We start from the raw sequence: 27445 nt of genomic DNA, 5'->3' as shown, positions 1-27445 counted from the left end.
CAGTCACCATAGAAAACTGGAAATGAGTTACTTCTTTAAGCAAATCCATTCCATATGATTTATGTAGAAATTTCTTTTACTTTTTGCCAAGTTTTATTAAAGAAGTTATATAAAATGATTTAACTGTATTCAATAATGGAGAGCAGAATCCCCAAAGACAAAATAATTGGTGATTTTCTTTCTTTCTTTTCACCTTAAACTATGCTCTTGACATTTGAATTTCTTCCAATTTTTGGTTAGGAAAACTGTTAGTGTAGAAAAGTAGTGATTACTATTAACTAACTAGTACCATTATTCATTTGGCTGTGTGAATCAGTATTCTAGTATGATCACATTTCTGGTGTGCTGCTACATTTGAAGCATTTAAACACAGGTGCCAAGTACATTGCCTTGATATTCTTCCTAATGGTAGTTTTAGCTTGATTGTTCTGGTCATCCTATGCAGGTAATAATTCTGTTTCTGGACACTGCCTCTATATTTTTAGTTTTAAGACATAGTCTTAAGATATTTGAATGACAAGAAAGGAATTGCTACTGTTTATGCTAGAGATATATATGGATGTGAGAGTTGGACTATAAAGAAGGCTGAGTGCCAAAGAATAGATGCTTTTGAACTGTGGTGTTGGAGAAGACTCTTGAGAGTCTTTTGGACAGCAAGGAGATCAAACCATCCAATCCTAAAGGAAATCAATCCTGAATATTCATTGGAAGAACTGTTGCTGAAGCCCCAATACTTTGGCCACTTGAGCAAAGAACTGACTCATTGGAAAGACCCTGATGCTGGGAAAGATTGAAGGCAGGAGGCGAAGGGGATGACAGAGGATGAGATGGTTGGATGGCAGCACTGCTTCAACTGACGTGAGTTTGAGCAAGCCCGGGGAGATGGTGGTGGACAGGAAGTGGGGCGTGCTGCAGTCCATGGGGTTGCCAAGAGTCAGACATGACTGCGTGATTGAACAACAACAATGTTAGAGATTGCTGGCTTTCAGTGATGGAGCTTCTGTATGATTTGTAATCATTTATGGATGGGACATTGACACATGCATGCATTGAAAACTTTTCTATGCTCCAAATATTAAATTGATCTAAATTTTAATTTTATCTTTGGAAACACTTTTCAAAATGTGTAAAAGTTTTACTAACTTTACATCAATACGTGTAATAAACTTTTGCAAAAATTTAATTTTGACAGGGATTGATTTATGTTTGGAGGTTCATACATTTGGACTAGTAAATTGTTCTATATTTCAGAGTGTAGCAGTGAATAACTATGTTTCAAAATCTGATTTAAATAAGGAAATTCATGCCAGGAATTTTTAACTTTCTGGTATAGTTGATGTGTGATATTATACAAATTTTAGGTGTACAAAATAGAAATTCGCAATTTAAAAGATTATATTCCATTTATAATCATTATAAATGTTGACTATATTTTCTGTGTTTCACTATATATTCTTGTAGCTTATTTATTTTATACATAGTAGTTTTTACCTCTTAATCCTCTATACCTACCTTGCTCCTCCCCCTTTCCCTGCTCCACTGGTAACCACTAGTTTGTTTTCTATATCTGTAAGTCTGTTTCATTTTTTAAAATGTATTTTTAATTGGAGGGTAATTGCTTTACAATGTTATGTTAGTTTCTGTTGTACAACAATGTGAATGGCTATACATATAGCCCCTCTCTCTTGAGCCTCCCTCCCACTTCTGTAAGACTGTTTCTTTTTTGTTATATTCACTAGTCTATTTTTTAGATTTCAAATATAAGTGATATAACAGAATTTGTCTCTTTCTGTATGATTTATTTCACTTAACATAATACCCTATGAGGCCATCCATGTTGTTGCAAATGGCAAGATTTCAGCCTTTCTGTATGGCTGAGTAGTATTTCATTGTGATAGACACACATATATTTTTGTGTGTATGTGCTCAGTCGTGTCAGTCGTGTCTTGACTCTCTGCGACGCCATGGACTGAAGTCTGCCAGGCTCCTCTGTCCATGGGATTTTCCTGGCAAGAATGCCAGAGTGGCTTGCTATGCCCTCCTCCAGAGGATCTTCCTGACCCAGGGGTTGAACTCGTGTCTCCTGCATCGGCAGAAGGATTCTTAAGTGCTGAGCCACCAAGGAAGCGCGCACACACACACACCCGCACACACACACACACACACACACACACACACACACACACCTGCTAGGAACCTTGGGGTGCATGTGTCTTTTCAAATTAGTGGGTTTTTTTTTTTTTTGATTATTTACCCAGGAGTGGAGTTGCTGGGTCACGTGGTAGTTCTTTTTAGTTTTTCTGAGAAACCTTCACCCTGTTTTCCACAGTGGCTGCAGCAATTTACATTCCCACTAACAGTGTGTGAGGGGTCCCCTTTCTTCACATCCTCATAAGCATTTGTTATTTGTGTTCTTTTTGATGATAGCCATTCTGACAGATGTGAAATGATAGTTCACTGTGGTTTTAATTTGCATTTCTCTGATGATTAATGATGTTGAGCACCTTTTCATGTACCTGTTAGCCATCTGTATGCCTTTTATGTCTGGAAAATTTGAAACTGAAAAGAGCATTAGCTAAATGTTTATAACAAAAAATTATAGAAGGGACTTACATTTTAATTAATACATGATAAAAATATGCAAAAGAAAATGCAACAGTTCAATGACTTATCGTGGAGTAGAGTTCAAATATATGTATGCCCGAGGATATAATGCATTAAATGACAATTATTTTTCATAATAAATAGGAAGACAGTATAATAATTTTTAAAATTGCTAATAAGTTTGTGTAATTTGAGTCCCTTCAAGTTTAATCAGTAGAGGGGCTCCATTGTAAAAATATATAGAGAAATTTAGAATATTATTCCCTTGATTCCTTCTTAGTGTTGATTACCTCAAAAAAATATAGTGTTGATTACCTCAAAAAATATGTAGTTTCTGTGACAGAAACTACCTGGTGAATTCCCAAAGTAGGTCAAGCAACAAAAGGATATAATTGGTTTGAGAGAATTTTATCACTTAATGATGCAAAACATGATTTGGGGGTAATATCTGGAGTATATTAATAATAGATTGCTCTTATACAAAGGAGACTTTGCTTTCAAGATGCTAAAAGTTATGTTTTACCTTTTTTAGAGATAAAATGTGTTTGAACTGCTCACAAAATACCTGGTCATAGGTCCATAAAGATTAAATCTTGTATACAAAAATAATTTAGTACCCAATGTATTTTGATTATGACAAAGATCAACAGCCTTATAAGCTGCCATGCTGCTAATATATATTTGTGTGTGTGATTATATATGTGTGTGTAAAACACCTCTGGGTGTTTGTTAGCCAAAATGTTCCTAGAGTATTTTATGATAATGTAGACTAACAAAATTTTTTTCTGAATTTGATGGCCCCAAACCTAACTTTTTGAAGAGAAATTAATTGCTCTAAGTGTGGAGTTCTGTTCAGAAATTTTGGAAGAAGAAAAATGATCATTTAGGAAATAAGACTTTATGTACAGTTGGGGAATTGTGTAAACAGTATGGTTGATAATCTTTATTGTGAACAGTAGACTATTTTACTTTTGAAGGGAAAGCACACCATTTTTTTTTAAGGGAGAGGAGAGGTGGATAGCAATGTTAGGTGATATAAATAGAAAAATGTTGGAAAGAGAAAAGTGTTTAGCCTTTTCACTGCATAGCACACTTCAGCATTTAAATATTGGCCATAACCCACTTGGAAGAGGGCATTTGTATGCTCCAGCTGGACTCAGAGAACTGCGGCAAACAATTTAGCAAGAGTGGTGGCTGGATAGTCAGGAAGGCTCAGAATATTTACCTCAAACCCAGAAGGAAGTACAGCTAGGCAGGAACAAAGATTAAAACGGAAGAGACTGGGGCACCTGAGCAGGCCCTATAATAGGGGAGGAGTTTCAAATGCTGACTAGTCAGTTGGGAGAACTTAAAAACACTCAGCTGTCAAGACACTCTGAGGAGTGCTCTACTACTAGTGACTGGATTGAACTGTGTGTGTGTGATTAGGAAACAAGTAATTAATGCTCAAGCATTCGTTAGGAAGTTGCTAAGCGTATTTTGACGTCTAATAGCAACAGGTCAAACTTGCTGACTGCGGTTAATGATTACTCAGTAAGGCCGGGAAGTAACTCCACAGAGAAAAAAGGAAATGGTGGCCCTGCATCCAGGGTTGCGATATTCTGAGTGAAAGATACCTGAAGTTCGGAATAGGTTCTTTGAGCTACCGGCTAGGAATCTGCCTCCCATCCAACCCCCACGCGCGAGGTGCCCATTCCAGAAAAGGGGCAAGCTCAGTCCTCCTTTCCTGCAGGTGACACCTCGGGTCACATTTTCTATTATCTTCCATCTCCTGTCCCGGGTCTCCTGCATTGCAGGCGGATTCTTTACTAACCGAGCTATCAGGGAAGACCCCTGTCATCACAACAATCCCAAATGAATGCTGAAAGATCGACTTCTTTTTATGATTTCCTGGCGAAACTTATAGAAATATTTTATTAAAAACAGAATCAGAGGCACGTTGCATTTATATTTAACGTTCTACACGTTTTAGTGATTCCCAAGATCACCTTAACCATTAAGACTTGTTTTTCCTTATAAGTAAAATACAACTCTCCACAATCTAAACCCAAGGATTTGGATGAGGTTTCCTTGTCTGGGTTTCTCCCAAGCGGAGGAGGCAAGAGGCAGTAAAGAGCCGCCTCATTTAAGGGGGCACAGGGCAGAGAAGGGCGGTGGGCGACTTTGCCTTTTCTCCCTTTCCTTTTTGGAGACAGATATTCTAGTGCCTGCGGCGGCAGTGGGACAGTCCGAGCCCGGAGGTAGGGGAAACAGACTGGGCGGGAAGGAAGAGTTGTGCGAATGGAAGACCCTCCAGTCAGAGCGGACCCTGCCCGCCTCGGCGGGCAAGCACGGGTCCGCCCAGATCCCAGGGTGCATCGCGCCCCGCCCCCTCCCCTCTCGGCGTCCCGCCTCCCCTCGGCCCTGGCCCCCTCCCAGCCGGCTCCGGGAGGCGGGGACGCGGCGTCGGCGGCGGCTCCTCCAGTCGCGTCTTTCTCACTCACTGGGGAACCCGGCGGTGGCGGCACCTTTGGAGGCTGAGCAGCCAGCCGCGAGCCCGCCAGTGGGAGGTCGGGCAGACTGACGGCAGAGCCGACGGACCGACGGACAGCGGGGCAGCCAGGCGGCTCGGGGGACCTCAGGATCCGCCATGAGCTGGGGCACGGAGCTGTGGGTGAGTCGGGGAGAGGGGCGCCCCGCGCGGACCCTGGCCCCGGAGGGACTCGGGCTGGGCGGGCGTCGGCGACCGGAGCGCGTCGGGAGGTCCCCGGCGCTGGCAAAGGCTGGGGGTACTGCTGTTCTTTGTGTGAGAACCCCTCTTCCCTCTAGGCAGGGCTTGAGAGGCTGCTGGTCGGCGCTCCCGCCCCTGCCGCGGCGGTGGGGCTGAGGGCAGCGAACTGGACGGCCGGGGGAGCTGCCCGCCGGTGGCCGCGTCCGCCGCCATCCTCTCGGTTTCCCCGCTCTCCGCCGCCTTCACTTTCCGGACGCCTGGCTCGGTGCCGGGCCGCGCTTCTCTGCCTTTGTGCCTCCCCTCCCAGAGGCGGGGGAGGGGGCCCATTGTCCCGAAGGGGCGCTGTTCGCGGGCGGGGAGGGGGCTCGCCGCGGCCCAGAGCCCGGGCGAGAGTCCCTGGGGCGAGGGCGTCTCCGGACCGGGGCAACGCGGGGAGCCGCGAGGCACCGCCCGCCGCCGTCGCCCCAGGTAGGGGGAGCCGGGCGGCTTTGTTCCGAGTCCGGCCTCTGGCCAGGCAGGCCCAGCCCACACGCCCATTTCCCTCTCCTTGTCTCCGTGCTCTGACCGGAGTGGCTTTGGGGACTCTAGCTGGGCCACCTCTGGCTGCTGTCTTCAGCCAGGGGGGTGGCTTTTGTGATCTGAATTAAATTGAGTGATCGTTGGGGAAGCCAGTATTCCCCAAATCGCACGGCTTCCCGATTGCTTTACTTCCCTTCTGTTGTTCTTTATTCTCACTCCTCTCGCTTTTCTTTCTTTTTCCTACTTGCCTTTCTTGGTCGCTGAAGGTTCTAGACAATGCCCAGTGTCTGGCCAGGTGAGGGTGGACTGTAATAGGTCAGAGAATTGGCTCGTGACGCCTCCACGGGAAGGGTGGAGGTGTGGCGGGCAGTGATTTCTCAGGTGCCGCGGAGGGACGGAGAACGTGGGGGCGCTGTCCCGAGAACCTCCTGATTTCAGCCATTCCCCTTTTTATCCCACCTGTGCATGTTTTCCTTGCCTTTTGTTAACCAGGATCTGCTGAAATCACTGCAAGAGAAAGAAGTTTTTTGTCTCCATGCATCCAGTTAGGGTGGCAGTGAAGGTAGATCGGTTAATTGAAGGGCACAGTGTTTTATGTTTCGTTTTACTCACAGATTGGGAATCTTAGAATTTAACTTTAGAGTTCATCTAGTTGATGAACTTAAGCCAGCCCAGAAATCTGCAACATTCTGGGCAAGTGTTTGCCCATTCTGTAAACACACCGCCCAAGAGAAAATACCCCAGGGGCCTCTCCATTGATAGGAAGGAAAATGTAAGCAGAATACTTAAAAGTATAACTAGTAAAACAGTGGAGGGATATTGTTTAGATTTAACTATAATAGTAAAACAGTGGAGGGATATTGTTTAGATTTAACTTAATTTAGACTGGAAAAAATTGCTTTGCATTACACTGTTGAAAAGCAATTTTAAGGAGAAACAAAATATTTTAGTGAAGACTAAAATGTGATCTTTAAAAATATTTTAATTTAAAAATATAATACAATCAGAAGCAGTTACCTATCTCCTAGTTCAGTGATTTACGTTCAGCGTTTGAGTAGTTTTTCAGCAATTTAGAAAGGTAAACCATAGAAGAGGTGGGAATTTCTGTTATAACTAAAAATTATTTGGTATCCTTTTGGAATAAAAAAATTTAATTTTTCTCTTAAAATTTCATATATCTCCAGGTTTTAACTTGTTCTTTAGTGGTTTGAGGGAAACGTTAGGAATTAAATAACGTGGAATCAACTAATAGCAACTGGATGCTTACACCTTAAGTAAGTAGAAATTGGTATAGAGAACTGTTTGCACCAGGAGAGGCCTTAGAAAAATTTGAGTAGATTTCCTGGGTTTTTATAGTTAGTTATTTATTTAAGTTTGGCTGTGCTGGGCCTTTGTTGCTGCCTCTGGTTGCGGAGAGCAGGGGCTTCTCTTTGCAGTTGCTTCACTTGTGGAACTCTGGTTCTAGGGCATGCGGGCTTCAATAGTTGCAGCGTGCCAGTTCAAGTTGCAGCGGACTGTTCGATCCTACGGACTGGAGCCTGCCAGGCTCCTCTTTCCGTCGGATTTCCCAGCAAGAACACTGGAGTGGGTTGCCATTTCCTTTTCCGGGGCTTCTTCGGACCCAGGGATCAAACCTGTTTCTTTACCAGTGACTCACATCGGAAGCTCCAGGTCTGAGCAAAGTTAATGTCAGGGAAACATTAATAAAAGAATGTAATTCCATGGTTGACCCGTATTCACATTGATTTAATGATAAAGAAGCTATTTGAAGCATTCATACTTGAATTCCTAGTCTGGTAAAGAAGTTTGGATTCCTTCTGTCACCAGTAACCGCACCCTTATCCCTACTCTGCCAATCCGGTGTGCTTGGCAAAGCATGCACTAGATTGACTCAGACTCTAGTACCTCAGAATTAGGCACAGATGATTTTAGTTGTGTCAGGGGGGCTCAGTATTGCTGCTCTCTGGCTGTTGTGGAGCATGGGCTTAGTTGCTCTGCCGCATGTGGGATCTTTGCGAATCAGGGATTGAACCTGTGTGCTGCATTGGCAAGGCGTAGATTTCCTGATGTTGTTTTTATTTATTTATTTTTACAAATCTCAGTTTGAATAAGGATATTGTGCTTCGATAAGATTGTAACAAACACCTGCTCTTGCCATTGAGGAATTTGAGGCTGGGAAAATTCTATTGAAAATTTGAATTTAGAAACCAGTTCTTAATATTATTTTCATCTGTAGGATCACATTATTGTCCCAAAGTTAAACCTCACTGAGAACATATTGTTAACAAAAGAAAATATGGTAAAGCAGTTATGCACTCAAACTTGTTTGTTTCTTATAATATTCATTGGAGTTTATTGCTATCTTAAGTCTTACGTTAAACTTGAGAATAAAGTTATAAAATTAAACGATTCTAATACTGACTCTGGGGTACAGAACTAATAGTAATAGGCTAAATTGGTTGTGTCAGATTTTTGTTTGGGGATTTAAGTTAACTGGTAATAAATTGTGCTTTAAGAGATTTCTTGTGTTCCAAATGGGCATTTAAGTAAGGTAGTGAATATATGCTAGGGACTCCGTTCTGGGTTCTGTGTTCTGGGTGGTACACTCAAAGAGGTGACATTCATTTCTTCAGGATGCATTGTTTATTATGTTGATTTCTTTATTACCATAGGAAGAATGGTAGATAGAGAAGTCTAAACATGAATTAATAATTTTGCAAAGCATAGATTTTGTAATGATTAGCCCTTTTTACAAATAAGGAAATTAGAAATTGGAGAAGTCCTATCTTTTATTTATTAGGAGATAGTTTTTTAGTTTTTTGAGGAGCAAGTTAAAGGTCAATGAGGAAAAAAAATCAGTTTATGTATGGATTGTGAGTATATATATAGATAGAAAAAAATGTTTGCATAGGTCACATTCATATTGTGATTTATTAAAAAATTTGCTCCCTCCTCACTGGGGAAATAAGGGAACTAGTCTGGAAATTATGAAGTAGGTTCAAATGTCTGCTTAATTTATAGGGATACATAAACCTTTTCTGTGCCTTAGTTTCCTGGTCTATGATTTTTGGCCCTTAGTTTTCAGAGTGTATAATTTGAAAGCCATTATTATTTTCATCATATTTCTAGCTAGGTGCATATGACCAAGCTCATGATATAATTTTGGAAGAAATTTAAAAATGTGCATTGGTTGATAGATTCAGTGAATTCTTTTTTTTACACTTCTAGTCTTAACCCTTTAATGCTTTCTATCTTTGGTAGCACTTCTGTATTAACACTTACATTGTAAACGTGTAAAACTAGACTTTTGAGTCCTTGAGTGTAGGGACTGGGTTAATCTTTGTTTTCACTAATACAGTGACTGCTGGTGATCATACATGTTTGCCCACTTGAATTAATAGTTCATTGCATTACCCAGAGTATTGATTACTGATTAAAAATTGGATCCTTGAGGAAGCTTTTATGGTTCCGAAAGCCTTCGTAGGTGATGATAAATTTAGGTTGTGTAGTTATTAACAATTGAAGAAGGTCTAAATGATCTGAAGCTGAAATGATGAATTCAAGTTGTAGTATTTGGGTTTTTACAGATTGGGAAAAAACTGACCTCTAAAGGTAGTTCTTATAAATTCACCTGATGATGTGACTGCCAAAATAGCCAATGAAATGGTAACTCGACTTGCTGTGGTGATCATTTTGAAATGTTTAGAAATACTGAATCACTATGGTATATAACAGGAACTAACATAATGTTGTAGATAAGTTAAACTTAGAAAACAAACTCACAGAGAGATTCGTGTGAGGGTAGGGGAGGAGAGGAAGGAAATTGGATGAAGACAGTCCAAAGGTATAAACTTCTAGTTTTAAGTACTAGAGATATAATGTACAATGTGCTAAGTATAATTAACAGTATTGTATATTATATATGAAGTTTCTCTAGTGGCTCAGTGGTAAAGAATCTGCCTGCCAATGCAGGAAACGTGGGTTCATTCCCTAGGTTGGGAAGATCCCCCAGAGGAGGAAATGGCAACCTACTCCAGTGTTCTTGCCTGGGAAATCCCATGGACAGAAATGCCTGGAGAGCTACAGTCCTTGGGGTTGCAAAAGAGTCAGACATGACTTAGCGACTAAACAACAATGTTATATAGGAAGGTTGTTAAGAGAGTAAATCCTAAGGGTTAAATTTTTTTAGTTCTTTAATTTGTATCTGTATGGGATGATGTTCATTGAACTTATTGTGGTAATCATTTTATGATGCATGTAAGTCAAATCATTATGCTGTACCTTAAACTTACATAGTGCTGCATGTCAGTTATATCACAGAAAAACTGGAAGAGGGGGAGAAAAACCCAAATAGCTGATGAAATCATAGGCCACATGTAGATTTTTATAGCTCAAAGGAGCTTGGTCCCATTGTAGTCTATAGTGTTTAGACCAAATCTTGGTTTTACTTAAGATTTTTTTAGAATATACTTATCTAGAGGAGGCTGACAAAGAAGACTCCTAATGTTGTGAGCTGCATTGTTTTTTCAAAGGCCATGAAACTACTGTGGAAATGTGGTTTAAAAAATGAAATAATTATTGAGTGTCTGTTATGGGGACACACTGTGTGCTGTGTGTGCTTAGTCGCTCAGTCGTGTCCGACTCTTTGCGACCCCGTGGACTGTAGCCCGCCAGGCTCCTCTGTCCATGGGATTCTCCAGGCAAGAGTACTGGAGTGGGTTACCATGCCCTCCTCCAGGGGGTCTTCCCAACCCAGGGATTGAACCAGGGTTCCTGAATTGCAGGCGGATTTTTACTGTCTGAGCCACCAGGGAAATGCGATGTACGGTAAGATTTATTAAGGCTTGTAATGTCCGACTTATGAATTAGAGTCATTTTGAGGTGATACTACCACTCCTAACTCTAGAATATTCCCCTATATTGATATCACTGTTCAGAATATCCTCTGTTGACCAGTTCTTCCTAACCTCCTCCCTCTAGAGTATATATTCTGGATATTACCTTTCTTATGGGACTACCCCCTTATATTTATTTCTTGCATATTCAAGTCTTTGAAAAATAGTAATGGTATAAATATGTCTTACATTACCTTTTTTTGGGTAGAAATTGTTGTGTTCAACATTGTATTACTGTCCTTACTAATTAAGGAGGGCGACAGTCAATCGAGACACTTACTTAGGCTGCCATTCTCTCCTAACAATAATAAGGTGGAGGCTGGAGAGTAAGCCGGTCTCCTCTTCATTGCTACTTCCTTTAACCACTCATTTCCACTCCCCTCCCTTTTATCTTAAAAAAAAAAAAGAAAAGCACTCTCTTCTTCACCCAATCTATAAAATATAGGTTTGGCTGGAAACTTAAAAGCCTGTTCTGCCTATTTTTTCTTATCAGTTCCTGTGTGCAGGCAGAAAATAGGACAAGAGAATAATAATGGTTTGTAATAATGGAGCATCTTCTGTGTGTACTCACAAATAGTATCTTATTTCATAATCTTCAACTTTAAACATTTGCATCTCACTAGCAGAAAACAAAAAAATCCTCTTTTGGGGAACATAGTCATATTTGCTGTATATTAAAAACTAGTAGGAAAATATTATATAAAATGTTTTTGTTTTATAGGAAACAAACTTGTTCCGTATATTAGCAATTTTCATGTAAGTTCACCAGTCAGACTTTTAACAGTACCTTGTGAAGTATGTGCAATATTAGTATGTATTTGTTACATGTTGAAAAATAAAAATGTATAGAATCAGATTTTCCTATTTTTGGCACACCATTATTTTGTTGTTTCTGGACCATAAAAGTCATCTGTTTTGTTCCTTTTGTATTCTTGCTGTATTCTGAATTTGTAGAAAAGGAATAGGTATGTAATAAGCACTGAAATATTTGTTGAATGAGGGAATTAGTGAATTGCTAGAACTCTATCATCAAATCGTGTCAAAAGGAAGGTTATTTTAGTGTTTTTTTCCCCCAACATGTATATTTCTCTTATTTTTGTTTACTATTAGGGGCCCTTTTTATAATCTGAAATTTAATTACTTCTGTTTTTTCATATGAAGTTTCTCAGTTTAGTTAGGTGTTGAATTCTCATTTCCTTGATTATTTGAGTGCAAATCATTATCTTATATATAGCCTGTTTGACGGCCCTTTGAATTCTAAAAATGAGAACAATGTCTGTTACATGCTTTGACTATTAATGGGTCGTTATGTATGAATAATGTGAATGTAAGTAGTCTGAGAGTTAAATGAATTAGGAAAACATAAAAGATTGATTTTCAAAAAAAAAAAGATTGATTTTCAGAGTACAGAAATTATAAGGTGATTCTGATAGATTCTGATAGATAGATTTTAAAAAAATGTTAATGGTGGCTAGTTGAGATTTTTTTCCATTGTAAATAATAAAAATAAAAATCATTGAAGCTGCTACAGTAAGTAGCTTTTAAATAAACACACAAAAAATAAATAAATAAACATAGAAACCATTGCTTTTGAATAATTTTCTGGACTTAGACCATCTAAGATGTTAGGTGTTAACTTAGACCAACATTCTTTACTATTAACATTTACTAGTAACATTTTTTCCTATTTGCTGCTGCTGCTGCTAAGACACGTCAGTCGTGTCTGACTCTATGTGACCCATAGACGGCAGCCCGCCAGGCTCCCCTGTCCCTGGGATTCTCCAGGCAAGAACACTGGAGTGGGTTGCCATTTCCTTCTCTAATGCAAGTAAGTGAAAAGTGAAAGTGAAGTCCCTCAGTCATATCCGACTCTTCGAGACCCCATGGACTGTAGCCTACCAGGCTCCTCCATCCATGGGATTTTCCAGGCAAGAGTACTGGAGTGGGTTGCCATTGCTGTCTCCATTACCATTTGAAAAGACTGAATACAATGAATATTTGTTAACTTTTTTTAATATGAAAATTTTATTTCATTTTCATTTAAAGTAAACGCTTCATTACAATATAACATTCATAAAGTATACAGTTTTTATATGTATCTTAAGATTTAATTAAAAAAATAGAATGAATGCACTCTTTCATGTCACTCCCACCAAGAGCAAGATACAGAAGTCTTCCTTATGCCATCCCTGCTAAATATCCCCAAAGGCAGTCATTATTCTGACTTGCATTGCCATTGATTAGTTTTGTAGGTTTTTTTAACCTCACAAAAATGATATATGTACTATTTTCCATCTGACTTCTTCCATTTAACATGGACTCTGTGAGAATCATCCTTCTCTGATTAGTTTGTAGTGTCCCATTGTATGTATAAGCTTTGTATTTTCTTCTGCCTTGTGCCTGGGGTCACTCCTAGTCTGTTGTTCAGTCGCTTGGTCATATCTAACTCTTTGCGACCCCATGGACTTCAGCACGCCAGGTTTTCCTGTCCTTCACCATCTCCTAGAGCTTGCTCAAACTCACGTCCATTGAATCAGTGATGCCATCCAACCATCTGGTCCTCTGTCATCCCCTTCTGCCTTCAATCTTTCCCAGCATCAGGGTGTTTTCTAATGAGTGGGCTCTTCTCATCAGGTGGCCAAAGTATTGGAGCTTCAGTTTTAGCATCAGTCCTTCCAAGGAATATTCAGAGTTGGTTTCCTTTAGGATTGACAGGTTTGATCTTGCAGTTCAAGGGACTCTCAAGACATCACAGTTCAAATGCATCAATTCTTCAGCACTCAGCCTTCTTTATGGTCCACCTCTCACATCCATACATGAGTACTGGAAAAAACATAGTTTTGACTATAGGGACCTTTGTTGGAAAGTAATGTCTCTGCTTTTTAATAGTCTGGGACCACCTTAAATCAAGTTCAGGGCTTGAAATTCCTTTGTGTGGCTGTCAAATTTTGATTTTTGTCTCCATATCTCTTGTATTGTTACTAAAACAAAAATCCTGATTTTCAGGATTGGCAAATATTCTTAAGGCAAAATAGGTGGTATGTGCCTTTTTCCCTTTCTGGATTCTAATTTTTACTTCACTTGTGACTTTGTAATTCCTTATTATTTTGACTTGTCTTTGGTGCTTTAAAATTTTTGAAATATATTTTATCCATATTTTAAAGTTTTTATCCAGTGAAATAGTCATAGTTGCTCCAAATAACCAAGCCTGCCACTATTGGAAACTGGAAATTCTTAGGTTGAGTTTTTCATTTTTCCTATTATGTTTTTAATTTCTGAGAGCTACTTTTTGTTTTTTTGCTTGTTTTCTGAAAAAATTTTTTTTTTTTGGCCAAACTGTGCAGCTTGTGGGCTTTTAGGTTCCAAATCAGGGTTTGAACCTAGGCCATGGCAGTGAAAGCACCAAATCCTAACCGCTAGACCACCAGGGGACTCCCCCGAATGTACTTTTAAAATAGCGTCTTCTCCTTGCATCTTGGAGCAATATCTTAACTTAGTTATTTGTGTATATTAAAAATGGGTTTTTGTTTTATTGTGTTTAGTCTTCTTATCCTTGCATAATATCCAAAGCTTCCATATTGCTTTTTTTCCTCTCTCAGTTTTGGTTGCTGCCTGCGGGCTTTCTCTAGTTGCAGAGAGCAGGGGCTGCTGTCTAGTTGGAGTGTGTGGGCTTCTCATCGCGGTGGCTTCTCTTTTTGCAGAGCATGGGCTCTAGGGCGTGTGGCCTTCAGTAGCTGTGGCATGTGGGCTCAATAGTTGCAGTTGCTGGCTTCGGAGCACAGACTCAGTAGTTGTGGCACATGGGCATAGTTGCCCTGCGGTGTGTGGGATCGTATTGGATTAGAGGTCGAACTGGTGTCCCCAGCATTGCAAGGCGGATTCTTAACAAGTGGACCACCATGAAAGTCAGGGTTTCATTAACAGACTTAAGTATTTTGTGATCTTAGGACCCTGGAAAGATGTCTGTTAAGATTAGGGCATACTGAGCTTTGATAATGCCCTAAGTTTAGGATTTGGGCTGTTAAGTCTTTTAAGGGATTTTGTTTTATAGTTTACCTTGGGCTTGTTCAGATCCTCTGTCTCTTTTCCAGTCCTATTGTGACAGTGCAGGAGGTTAACTATAGTCTTTCTTTCGATGTCATATTTATCATTGCTGTTGATGCTGTTGGCAGCCACAACTTGATTTAATTCCATTTTTTACTGGTAGGTGCTTAAAGAAATAGTTTGTCTTATATGACAAGAAATTTGGAGGTAGGCAGTCACTGGGATGGGTTTATAAACTTAACACTATCAGTTAGCATCTGTGCAGCTGCTTTGGACTTTTCCTCAGGATTGCAATGTACTGGTTGTAGCTCCAACCATCATGTCTGCTTTTATTTTTTTATTTTTTTCATGTCTGCTTTTAAGACCAAAAGAAAAAGAAAGGAAAAATAGAAAAAGAAAAGAGGAACATCAGTTGCGTCTGCCTCTTTATCAGGAAGGCAAATACTTTCCCAGAAACCCTACAGCAAACTTCCCCTTAGGTGCCAGTGTCCAAAGCTGGGTAAATTGCCACCTGGACAAGATTAGGATTCTATTAGAAAGAAAGAGTATAAGGAAACCCAAAACACAGAATTTATAGTCTCTGTCCCTAAGGAGTTAATGATGGCTTCGTAGATACACATCTATATCCAGTTATGTTATATATATTTGTAGATACATACATAGTTGAATAATAGCTTGGGAGTTAAAAGGCAGCTGTATGTGACAGCAGATATTTTAGAGGTGAGTTCTTAAAAGGTCTAACACAGCCCACCATCATTTTAAGAGACCTGGTGGGTGAAGGACTTAAATGTTTTCATTGCCGTCTAGTGGCTGCTTCTTGATTGGCACTCTGTGCCATGCTGATATCACTTGCTAAAACGAATGAATGCTTTGCGCAAGTATCCACAATCGATGGGCAGGGCATAGTGAAATGACCTGTCCTCAGACTGAGTAAAGGCACTGCAGGGACTGAGGAAAGGGTGCTGAAGTAGGAGCCTACAAGTTCATTTGTGATGAAAAGTTTTCCTGGACCTTGGAAGTAGTGAAGATCTCTGGTAATTTCCCAGGTCTCTTGGTCACCTGGATATAATGCCAAACTATAAAACTGTTTGCAGAGAGTAAGAGGCCATCAGCCAGTGGGGTTAGTGGCACTTACTTAAAAATTTTTTTTCTTTCTTGAAATTCATACATTAGAATGGTACATTTGTTACAGTTAATGAAGCAATATTGATGCATTATTATTAACTAACATGCTTAGTTTATTCAAATTTCTTTAGTTTTTACCTAGTTTATTTTTCTGTTCCACGTTACATTTAGTTGCCATGTCTCCTTAGGCATTTCTTGTCTGTGACATTTTTTCAGACTTTCCTGTTTTTGATCCGGTTGAGAGTTTAGAGGAGTACTGAAAGTGAAAGTTGTCACCCGAATCCGAATCTTTGCGACCCCATGGTTTGTAGCTCGACAGGCTCCTCTTTGGAGGGAGTTGCGTTTCTCTTCTCCAGGGGATCTTCTCCACCCAGAAATCTGGGTGGGGTCTCCTGCATTGCAGGCAGCTTCTTTACCATCTGAGCTCCCATTTTGGTCAGGTAAAATTGTAGGATGCCTTTCTTTGGGCATTTGCTTTTTTAGTCCTGGTCAGACTGGGATTACTGGTTTTGGGGAGGATGATCATGTGCCATTTTCATAGGATGAAAGGGTACATATCAACAAGATTTATCATTGTTGATGTTGATCTCCGTCACCTGGCTGAAGTAGTGTTTGTCAGGTTTCTCCACTGTAAAGTGATTCCTCCCAGCTTCCCTGCTGTACTCTTTGAAAGGAAGTCACTGTGGATAGCCCACCCTTAAGAGAGAGAAGTTAGGCTCTCCCTTTTTAGGATGGAGTGTCTACGTAATTTATTTGGAATTCTTCTGCATGGAAGATTTGTTTCTTATCTCCCATTAATTAATTTATTCAATCATTTATTTATATCAGTATGGACTCAAGGATATTTATACTTTTGAATTATAATCCAGTTCTTCATTTATTTTTTTACTCAGATTGGTCCAAGTTTGGTCAATGGGAAATCTTTCAGTTGGTTCCTGTAACACATCTCCATCAATAAGGATTTTTTTTTTTTAAAGAATTTCCTTACTTTCTGGGACTACAAAATGGTACAGATTCATCTGTATATTTCCTGCCCCAGTCCTAGAATCAGCCATTTCTGTAAAGAGCCCTTGTTCCTTTTATTGGAGAACGATATTAGAAAACAATATATGGTGTAAGTGAAGAAAGCAATATTTCTCAATCAATGTTATTGTATATAATGTGTGATTTTAAATATTTCCCTGTAACTAATTTAATAAACTAAATGTTGTAAAGAAAACTATATATGGATGCCAGATGAGCTCATTGTTACTGGGATTTTATTTGTTTTAGTCTCAGCTGATAAAACAGAAATATATGTATATTAACCTTTGTATATACACATATTTATGAGTATTTCTTTATGCTAACCATCTCTGTCTGTATATTAAGTTAAATATGAATTCTTCCTGATATCTCCAACTCTAATCCATTACCACATATATTCTTCTAGCCTGTTCCCTTTATCTGTAAATTCTTTAACAACTCTTATTTGGCTGTATCCATTTGCTTGTTTCTTTTCACTATATATGTATAGCAATATTGGAGTTGTTAGCCCACAGCCCTCTGCAAATCAACTTTATCAACTAAGTATAGTACATATGTGCATTTCCTTTCCCCTTTAGTTTTACACACTGTTCATTTCCAAAGTTACTTAGTTCAGCACCATTCCCCTCATCTTCAGTGAGATAGTTTCATACATTTGTAATTCATTTAGGTTCTCTTATTACAATCTGCATTCTTTCCTGGGATCCTTTGACTTTCTCAATGATTTTTTAAAAATTGCATATATTAAGGTTCTTTTTTGGTTCTGTGAAGTTCTGTAGGTTTTGAGAAATGTATAGTGTCATGTATTCACCATTCCAAGAATCATGTAGAAAAATTCTATGTCTTATTCCCTTGTGGCCTATCTCATCCCTATGAGGATGACTGCTATTAAAACAACAGAAAATAATAAGTGTTGGTGAGGATGTGAAGAAATTAGAAACCTTGTGCACTATTGGTAGGAATGTAAAATGGTGCAGCCACTGTGAAAAACAGTATGGCAGTACCTCAGAAATTAACTGTAGAATTACCATATGATTCAGCAATTCCATTTTTGGGTATATACCCAAAAGAATTGAAAGCAGAGTCTTGAAGAGATATGCATACATCTGTTCACAGTAGCTAGAAGGTAGAAGGAACCCAAGTATTCGTCAGCATATAAATGTAAAAGCAAAATGGGGTACACATACGATGAAATATTATTAAGCCTCAAAAAGGAAGGCAATGCTGACATAGCTACAAAACATTGATGAACCTTGAACATGTTATGCTATCAGTGAAATATGTGTGTGGGCTCAGTTGGAAACCCAAGTGAAATAAACCAGTCATAAAAAGACAAATACTGTATGATTCCATGTATTTGAGGTGCCTAGTCAAATTCATAGAGAAAAGTAGAATGGTGGTTGCTGTTTAATGGGTGTAGAGTTTCAGTTTTGAAGATGAAAAGAATTCTGGTGATAGTTGCACAACAGTATAAATGTACTTAATATCACTGAATTGTATATTTTTAAGATGCTAATTTAAGATGAAAAGTTTTGAGTATTTTACTACAGTAAAAAATAATTTCTTCATCCCCTTGCCAAAGACAGCAACAAACCTCCCCAACTCCCGCCCTCCATGCTGTACCTGTTCATCCTTCCCTATCCCAACCACTGATTTTTCAGTAGACTTTTTAAAGAGCAGTTTTAGGCTCACAGCCAAATTGAGAGATCTCCCATATGCTACCTACCCTTACATATGCCTAGCCTCCGTTTATCAACATCTTCCACCAGAGTGGTACATTTGTTACAATTGATGAACCTACACTGACACATCATTAATACCCAAAGTTCATAGTTTACATTAGGGTTCACACTTGGTGTTGTGCATTCTGTGGGTTTAGGAAAATGTATAATAGCATGTAGCCAACATTATTATATCGTACAGAGTAATATCACTGCCCTAAAAATCCTCTGTGCTATTCTTCATATCTCCTTCCTCCCTAACTGGTGACCACTGATGTTTTCTTCTGTGACTTTTCAGTTGCCCTAAGGAGAAAGTCAGTACCCGTTAGGAATTACTCTCTGTATCTCCCTCTCCCCTACCACCAGCTTTAGGAAACCACTAATGTACTTCTTTCTCTAAAAATTTGCTTATTCTTGACATTTAATATGTCCATAATATTTATAAATGGAATCATACAATTTGTGGTCATTTGTGACAGGCATTTTTCAATAAGAATATTTTCAAGGTTCATCAGTGTTTATAACACAAATCAGTAATTCATTATTTTTTTTATTACTAAATACTATTCCATTTTATGCATATACTACATTTTATTTACCCATCCTTCGGTTAATGGATATTTGGGTTGTTTCTGTTTTTGGCTATTGTGAATACTGCTGCTTTTGAAATTTGTGGCTAAGTTTGGTGGACGTATACTTTCTCTGGGACATTACTAAGAAGTGGGAATCTCTGGGTTATAGTAACTGTATTTAACTGTTTGGCCTTCTGCAACTGTTTGTATTTACAATTTCCACAAGCAATATCTCACATCTTCATCCTTGCAGAACTTACAACTGACCTTTTATTTTGGATAGAAGTGTATCTCATTGTGGTTGTTGTTTTTACTTAATGAAAATGGTATTGAAGGAACTTTTCATGTGCTTATTGTACATTTGTGTATTTTTTAGAGAATGCTACTAAACTCAAGTTAGTTTTAAATTTATGTCATGTTTAATTTGCAGTAGTATAGTAAAAATATATAACAAAGAGCCGGTATAGATGGCTAGTACATATTGAGAAAGAATATGTTGTGGAGCTGGGAAGATTAGCTGTTTTCCCTGGTAGACGGTAAAGCGTCTACCTGCTGTGGAGACCTGGGTTCGACTTCCTGGTTTAGGAAGATCCTCGAGAAGGGAAATGCAACCCACCCAAATACTCTTGCCTAGAAAATCTCATGAAATGGAGAGCCTGGTGGGCTACAGTCCATGGGGTCACAGAGCCAGACACAACTGAGCGACTTCACTTTCTTTTCTTTCTTTCATATATTTGAGGCAGTGTATCTTTTGGGGACTCAGAGGTTAAGGTGTTCTGTCTAAAACCACTTTATAGTAAATGACAGAACTAGGATATGAATTCTGGTATTTGTATTTAGAATCTTCATTCTTTACCATCAATGTTATACTCACTATCTTTATCAAATTGCTTTGTTGAGAAGCCAGCCATCAGTGTATATGCAGAGAGGTTATTTTTTGTAGGTCCTAATAATTTGCCTTCAAAAATCTGGGCTTCCCTGATAGCTCAGTTTTTAAAGAATCCACCTGAAATGCAGGAGACCCCAGTTCAATTCCTGGGTTGGGAAGATCTGCTGGAGAAGGGATAGGCTACCCACTCCAGTATTCCTGGGCTTCCCTAGTGGCTCAGCTGGTAACAAATCTGCCTACAATGCAGGAGACCTGGGTTTGATCCCTAGGTTGGGACGTTCTGGAGAAGGGAAAGGCTACCCACTCCAGTATTCTAGTCTGGAGAATTCCATGGACTGTATAGTCCATGGGGTCGCAAAGAGTCAGACATGACTGACCGACTTTCACTTTCAATAATTTGCCAGTTTACCATAAGGACTTTTAGAATATTGCCCACTACTTTATAGTGCATCCTTTATGAGGCTCATGGGAGAAATTTCTCTCAAGCTTTTTATTGTATAGAAACTGTTTCCTGTGACTGTTTCACATTTCCCACTTTGAACTTATGGCTAGAAAACTGACCATCAGATTTCTGGTTTATTGTTAGCAAATATGTAGGGTTTTTTGTTTGCATTCTGTTTACAAATTCATTCTTGTTATCTTGTCTTCATTTTTTTTATCTCTTAAAATTATTTTATCCTGCTCTATTATTTTCACAAGTCATTTTAAAGGAAAGTGTTAAGTAATAAATCAGTAAGAGATTTTAAGCCATTTTATGTAATTCTGGCCAAATGACTTTTTAGAAGAATTAAACTTGGGAGAGAGAGGACCTTAAAATTTGGAATATGTCTGTGTGCCAGGCATTCTGATATTCTTTTATTTTCATGCCAGCTCTATGAAGTAAGTGGTAGTATTTTCATTTTATAGAAGAAGTTGAAACTAGTATAAGAAAGGTTAACCTTTGTCATGCAAAGCTAAAGGTTTGTGTGACTGCAAAGCCCTCTTCCCCTTTTTGTAGTGCTTCTAATGGATCTAATTTACTCAATTGCAACTGCATTCTAAAGCTGGCCTAAAGAGGCCATTTTGAGTTTTCTCAAGTGGCAGAATCTGACGTGACCTCTACCTGTTTTAAACTGTTCTTGATATCTAGAATCATGATACATATTAAAATCCACTAAACTGTAACATTTGTAAAATAATACCTGCCATCAGGTGAGGTTAAATAAATGGCACAGGTGTCAGTTATTATTCATTTATTTAATTCAACAACTTGATTGGTTGTTGAGCTGAGCCCTAAGGATATAATGTGAGCAAAAACAGGCATGGTGGAAAGGATAGCTGTTAGTCACCCAAAGCAGTAAGTACTGTGACTGAGAGAAACAGCATTCTTTTAAGGTGATAGTGACATAAAAACCCAACCTAGCACTAGGAAGGATCTCCCTGTGGAAAAGATGTTGACAGAGATCTGAAAAATGATTAGGAGCCAATAGGCAACAAGTATATGGGAGAGAGCAGAAGGGTGAGTTCAGATAGGGTGTAGCATGTGCAAAGGTCCTCAAATATAGAGCATGTGGCCCTTTTCTCAAATGGGAAAAACAAAACAAAAAGCTTCCAGAATGGCTAGAACAATAAAATACAGATAAAGATGTGGTTGAGGTTGATGAAGTAGACTGCCATTCACAGAACACTTAACATAGTTCATGTAATCCTCATAATCATTTAAGATACACATGTCCATCTTACATATCAGGAAACTGAGACGTTAAGGTGGTTTGTCAGAGGTAATACAGGTAGTAAATGGCAGACTCTAGATTTGAATCTAGGTATTGGGCCCCAGAATCAGTGCTCTTAACAATTGTAGCCTGACATGATCACTCTTGCATTGGATAAGATCACTTTAGCTACAATTGAAAAATGAATTCAAGGATAACTAAAAACCTGAAAAGACCAGTTAAGAAACTACTGAAGTATTCCAAGAAAAGTTTGGTGTAGAGTGATGATAGCGAAGTTACAGAGAAGTAGGTGCTGTACTATTTTACAAAGTGAATGAATGAAAAATTAATGAAAAATGAGTCTGAACCACATGTATAAATACGGCAATATACTGCCTTACTAAATGTTTTTTATAAGGAATAATTGCTGAACTATCTGTTGGAATAAAAACTGGGGCAGATATAAATCATTTAGATTTATTTATGCTACTATCAAGCAAGATTTTTATCTTAAATATATGAAAGAAAAAGATGTTAATCTACAAAATAACAGGTTGTATATATCCATTTTATAACCGTGGTACACTTGATGCTATAAAGCTCTTCTAGTTCTTATTAGACCTTTAAATATTCTTAACCAAAAATAAATTACAATGCAAAGCTATTATCGCTTCTCAGATATGGGAGTAAAGGGAAAATGCTGTAAATATAAATACAGATGAATTGAAAGGAAGAGATCATTCATTGTAAAATTGAGAATCATAGCCTTCCTGAGCAATAAAGGCAGATGGGCAGAAAAGATATACTTTGGTATAGTTTGAAAAATTGATATTTCTGTTTCAGATATCCAACTGTACTCATAGCCTGCATTAATGCATTTTGTGGTTAAAACATTTTTATCCTAGTAAGCTAGAAGGTATAATAAGACATTAACATCTATTTTTAATATTCTACCTTTTATTTCTTTATTCTCATCCTTTCTGTAATTCTGAGTACCATATAGACACAGATTACCTAATTATTTAATTGTGAGAAACTTTATTTTTTAAAATATCTGGCTGTAAAACATTCAAATTCACTTTGGTTTTATAATAAGGAAACTAAATGAAAGAAGAATCCTTTATTTAGGGATACGTAGGGAAGTGATAGATGGAGGATATAAAATAGAATCTGAGGTGAATGGAGGGATATTTCCCTTCTACCTTCTGAGCAACCCAGCTGAGGTTGAGCAAGGTTGGTTTCCTCACAGAAAATCGAGGTTGGAAGCTGTGATGGTCTGGAGCAGGGTATCAGAACCTTGAGGTATCAGAGTTTTAAGGAGGACTTGTGTGCTGGAGGGTGACCTGTAATGCTAAGTCAGGGCTTAAGTGGGGTGAGGATAGCCCCCAAATTAGGGGATGGTGTGCTCAGTGAGTGGTGTGAGAGTATGAGTAAGATGAAGAGGATGACCGTGTGAGAGGGTTGGGAGAGTGGTATTTACATTGGTGAAAAAGTAATTGCAGTTTCAGACTGTGAATTTTAAATCATTATAACTAAGCTCAAGCACATTTTTATTAATCAAAATAGGAACCATTACAGTTAACTCAGTTTTGCCAACAAGAAATAAGTTTGTTTATTCCTGTAGCATAAAAATCTGTGCTTTAGGATTCAGTGAACTCTTGGAAAACATTTCTTGCATCCTGCTGGTTGTGTAAGCATTTTCGTTGCAAAAAGTTGTTGAGATGCTTGAAGAAGTGGTAGTTGGTTGGGGAGAGGTCAGGTGAATATGGTGGATGAGGCAAAACTTCATAGCCCAGTTTGTTCAACTTTTGAAGCATTGGTTGTATGAAATGCGGGCAGGCGCTGTTGTGGAGAATAGGGCCCTTTCTACTATCTTCTACTATCAGTGCCCAGCTGTAGGTGTTGCAGTTTTCAGTGAATCTTGTTGACTGACTGAGTATAATTCTCAGATATAATGGTTTCGCTGGGATTCAGAAAGCTGTAGTGGATCAGATGGGCAGCAGACCACGAAACAGTGACCATGACATTTTTTTGGTTCACGTTTGGCTTTGGGAAGTGCTTTGGAGCTGCTTCTTGGTCCAACCATCAAGCTAGCTGTCACTGATTGTCATATAAAGTTCACTTTTCATCACATGTCATGATTCGCGAAATGGTTTGTTGCATAGAATAAAAGAAGGTGACACTTCAAAGTGACAATTTTTCTGATTTTTGGTCAGCTCATGAGGCACCCACTTAGCAAGCTTTTTCACCTTTTCAGTTTGCTTCAAATGCCAAACTGCTGTAGAATGGTCACCGTTGAGTTCTGGGGCAACTTTTTGTGTGGATGTAGGAGGATCAGCTTCAGCGATGCTCTCGGTTGTTGTTAACTTCTGATGGCTGGCCACTATGCTCCGCATCTTCAAAGCTCTCGTCTCCTTTGTGAAACTTCTTGACCTCCCCCACAGCACTGTACTTTTGTTACCGGTTCCTGGGCCAAATGTTGATGTTTCCAGTTGTCTCTGCTGCTTTACAACTCATTTTGAACTCAAATAAGAAAATCACTCAAATTTTCTTTCTGTCTAACATAATTTCTCTAGTCTAAATATAAAATAAACAGCAAGTAATGTCATTAATAAAAAACATGAAGTGACAAATGTGCATTAAAATGATGTGTTGTAACATAACCACATTTATTTAAAAATGTATTCCAGTGTCAAATGGCAAATTTCAGCAATGTAAAACTGCAATTACTTTTGCACCAACCTAATAGCTATAACCCATTGTAGCGATTGGGTTATACTGAGTGGAAGACATCTGTGCAGGTGGGCAGCCAGGCTCAGGGTAATGGATCCCAGGCAGAGCGAGAAGGGGAATCCAGTGATGGTTGAGCACCAGTGATGTCAGCCTGATGCAGAGTGTCCGAGAAGAGAAGAGTGGCGGCAGTCTAACAGTGATGTGGAGACGGAGTTCAGCCAGGAAGGTACCGGGGAGTAGTGGCAGCAGCAAAGGGAGATGGGTTACACGTTAGGGGTCATCTGAGCGAGTCAGCAAACATATTAAGGGTAAAAGGAGCCAGGTCTTTCAGTTTGGAGAAGGGAATTACAAATATTAAAAGGGTGTTTGTGGTGTTATATTAGGATTTGGAAATATTGATGTGAACTCAAGGTTTTCAGTATATTAGGTAGATCAAGAGGTAAATGTGTATCTGTCTATATCCACCTATGTGTATGTGTGTGTATTTGCACTCAAAGTCTGTTCACTGAGAGGGACTTGGAGTAGTGATACACCTATAGCAGTCAATGAGAGTATCTATTATCCAACTCCTGACTTCTGAATATCTTTCTCCACTAAAAGGAACAGAGTTCCTTGGGGAAATACCTGATTCCAGGGCTGGGGTGGGGAAAATAAAAGATGAGCTGAAGTATTTTGTGTTAGGAAGTGAGGAAGTGTTCAAAGAATGTTGAGAATATGTGAAAAACAGGCGTCAGCCTAAAGGGGCTCCCACTGGCCAAATATGGGACAATTTGAGCATCAAAATAAATAATGATGGTTATGAATGACAGTACATGGAATACAATAGGAGCCCATGACTTCATGCTGATGTAAATAAATTAAGTTGAAAGTCTGAGGAAAAAAAAGTATTTCATAGTTTTAAAGTTAATTGCAAAGGGAAAAAGTAACTTTATACTGGAGAGCTCCGGCAGTTATTCCCTTAATCAAGCGATCAGTTAATGTCACCAGTAATGGGACTTATTGAGGTCATTTGTCACCTGATTGGATGCAGTGAGAAGAATGCTTCATTTCCTGCCAAAGACATATAATCTGAATGGTGGGGACAGATTAGACAAACTCAAATCAATGGTCATTCGACAAAATAACTGGCTTTAAACCTTCAAAAGTGTCACAGTCATGATAGATAAGGGAAGATTGAAGAACTATTTCAGATAGAAAGAGATGAAAGAAAAGTGGCAATAATTGTAACATTGTTCTAGACCTCATCCTGTTGTTGTAAAGGACATAGTTGGACCAGTTGAGCAAACCTGAACAGGGTCTGAGGGTTAGGTGATAGTGTTGTATCAGTGTCAATTTCCTGATTTTGGTGGTGACATTTTTGTTATGTTGTAGAATGTTCTTATTTGTAAAAAATACACATTAAAGCATTTGGAGGTGAGAAAAAGTAAGTGGAAAGTGTGAGAAGTAGAAACAGCAAGTACACAAAACAACTATTTGGAAAAATTTGCTAAGAAAGGAAGCAGAGTAGGAGAGCTATATGAGGGCATGGTCTTAGTTTTTGTCTTTTTTTTTTAACGCATGAATGATGTTACAGGATGTATGTTTGTGAATGAGAAAGATGTAGAGGAAAGAGAAATTGATAATGCAGGAAAGGATATAATTTCAGAAGCAATGTACTTAACTAAGAAATGGCATGAGATCAATGCACAAATGAAGAACCTTATCTTAGGAACAAGGACCAGTGGAACAGAGAAGGCAGAGTACAGGCTGATAGATTAATGATGCAAAGATGAGATAATTATAGGTAATTATCAATTTTCCCAGTGAAATTATCAAATATCCTCGCTGAGAATGTGGAAAGGAAAGATGGTATTGGAGGTTTCATGAGAAAGAGGAAGTGAGAAATAGTCATTGTGAAGAGTAGGGGAATGAATAGACCAGGAAAATGTAATGGGATCAAAAGGTAACCTGAAGGCCCTCATCAGGTTTGTGATAAAAAGCTTGAAGGTGAGACCAAGCAGTGCAAATGGCACAACCTACTTTTCCTACCTTCTCTTCCCACACAGGTCAGTTCTTCAAAGCATTTCTGTTCTTTTAAGTAGTTTTGAAATAATGTCTGGGCTTCTAGTCTCTTGGCTACTTCTTTGTTGAGGTAGAGTGGGAGCTCTGTATTATAAGAGGATTAGCAGTATCTGGCCTCTGTCCACTAGATACTAGTAGCAGTTCCCCCATTCCCGCCAACAGTTGTGACATCCAAAAATTTCTCCAAACATTGTCAAATGTCCCTTGGGTGAGGACGGTTCAAAATTGACACCAGTTGAGAATCATATTGTAGAGTAGTTAGTAAAAGTTGTGTATCTGTCTTTAAGTTTGGCATATGTCTACTTGTATATAAATAAACTTATCTTTAAATCTTAGTGAAAGTTTGGCTGTAAGCTTAATTGATTTTTATAAATTTAAATCATTTTAAGTAAACTGTCATACCCTAATATGATAGCAGCCCCTGGAAAGATTTTTACTGACTTGAAATGAGTGTGTGAGTGCTAAGTCTCTTCAGTCAAGACTCTTTGTGACCCCATGGACTGTAGCCCTTCAGGCTCCTCTGTCCATGGGATTCTCCAGGTAAGAATACTGGAGTGGGTCTCCATGCCCTCTTCCAGGGATCTTCCGAATCAGGGATCTAACCCAGGTCTCCTGCATTGCATATGTGATATGTTTATGAGAATGAAAAAAATTCTTAAGTTCAGTTAAAAAAGTCTAAAGGTTCTGTAAAACTATAGTCAGTATTGATCATTCCAAATTAGTAAAAGTAACTAACTGAACACTTATATATATAGTTATACATGTTCATTTATTGTTGTTGTTGTTTAGCCGCTAAGTCATGTCCGACTGTTTTGTGACCTCCATGGGCTATAGCCGCCAGGCTCCTCTGTCCAT

General features: G+C 38.8%; 1 protein-coding gene across 2 annotated transcripts in view; it reads left to right on the top strand.

The window, feature by feature from the left end:
- The first annotated feature begins 5019 nt into the window (after positions 1–5019).
- Positions 5020–27445, top strand: part of FNBP1L (formin binding protein 1 like) — a 115231-nt gene continuing 92805 nt past the window's right edge. Inside the window, exon 1 of one of the 2 annotated variants that reach the window (XM_043460610.1) lies at positions 5020–5257. In XM_043460610.1, coding sequence (XP_043316545.1) covers positions 5234–5257 — 24 coding nt within the window. In that variant the 5' untranslated portion in view covers positions 5020–5233. The remainder of the gene's footprint in view (positions 5258–27445) is intronic. The other variant, XM_043460608.1, reaches the window with a different exon arrangement.

Source organism: Cervus canadensis, chromosome 2 (genome assembly GCF_019320065.1).
Source record: "Cervus canadensis isolate Bull #8, Minnesota chromosome 2, ASM1932006v1, whole genome shotgun sequence".
NCBI lineage: Eukaryota > Metazoa > Chordata > Mammalia > Artiodactyla > Cervidae > Cervus > Cervus canadensis.
Note: the sequence above shows the minus strand (reverse complement) of the source record. Positions and strands in the feature narration are given on the sequence as shown.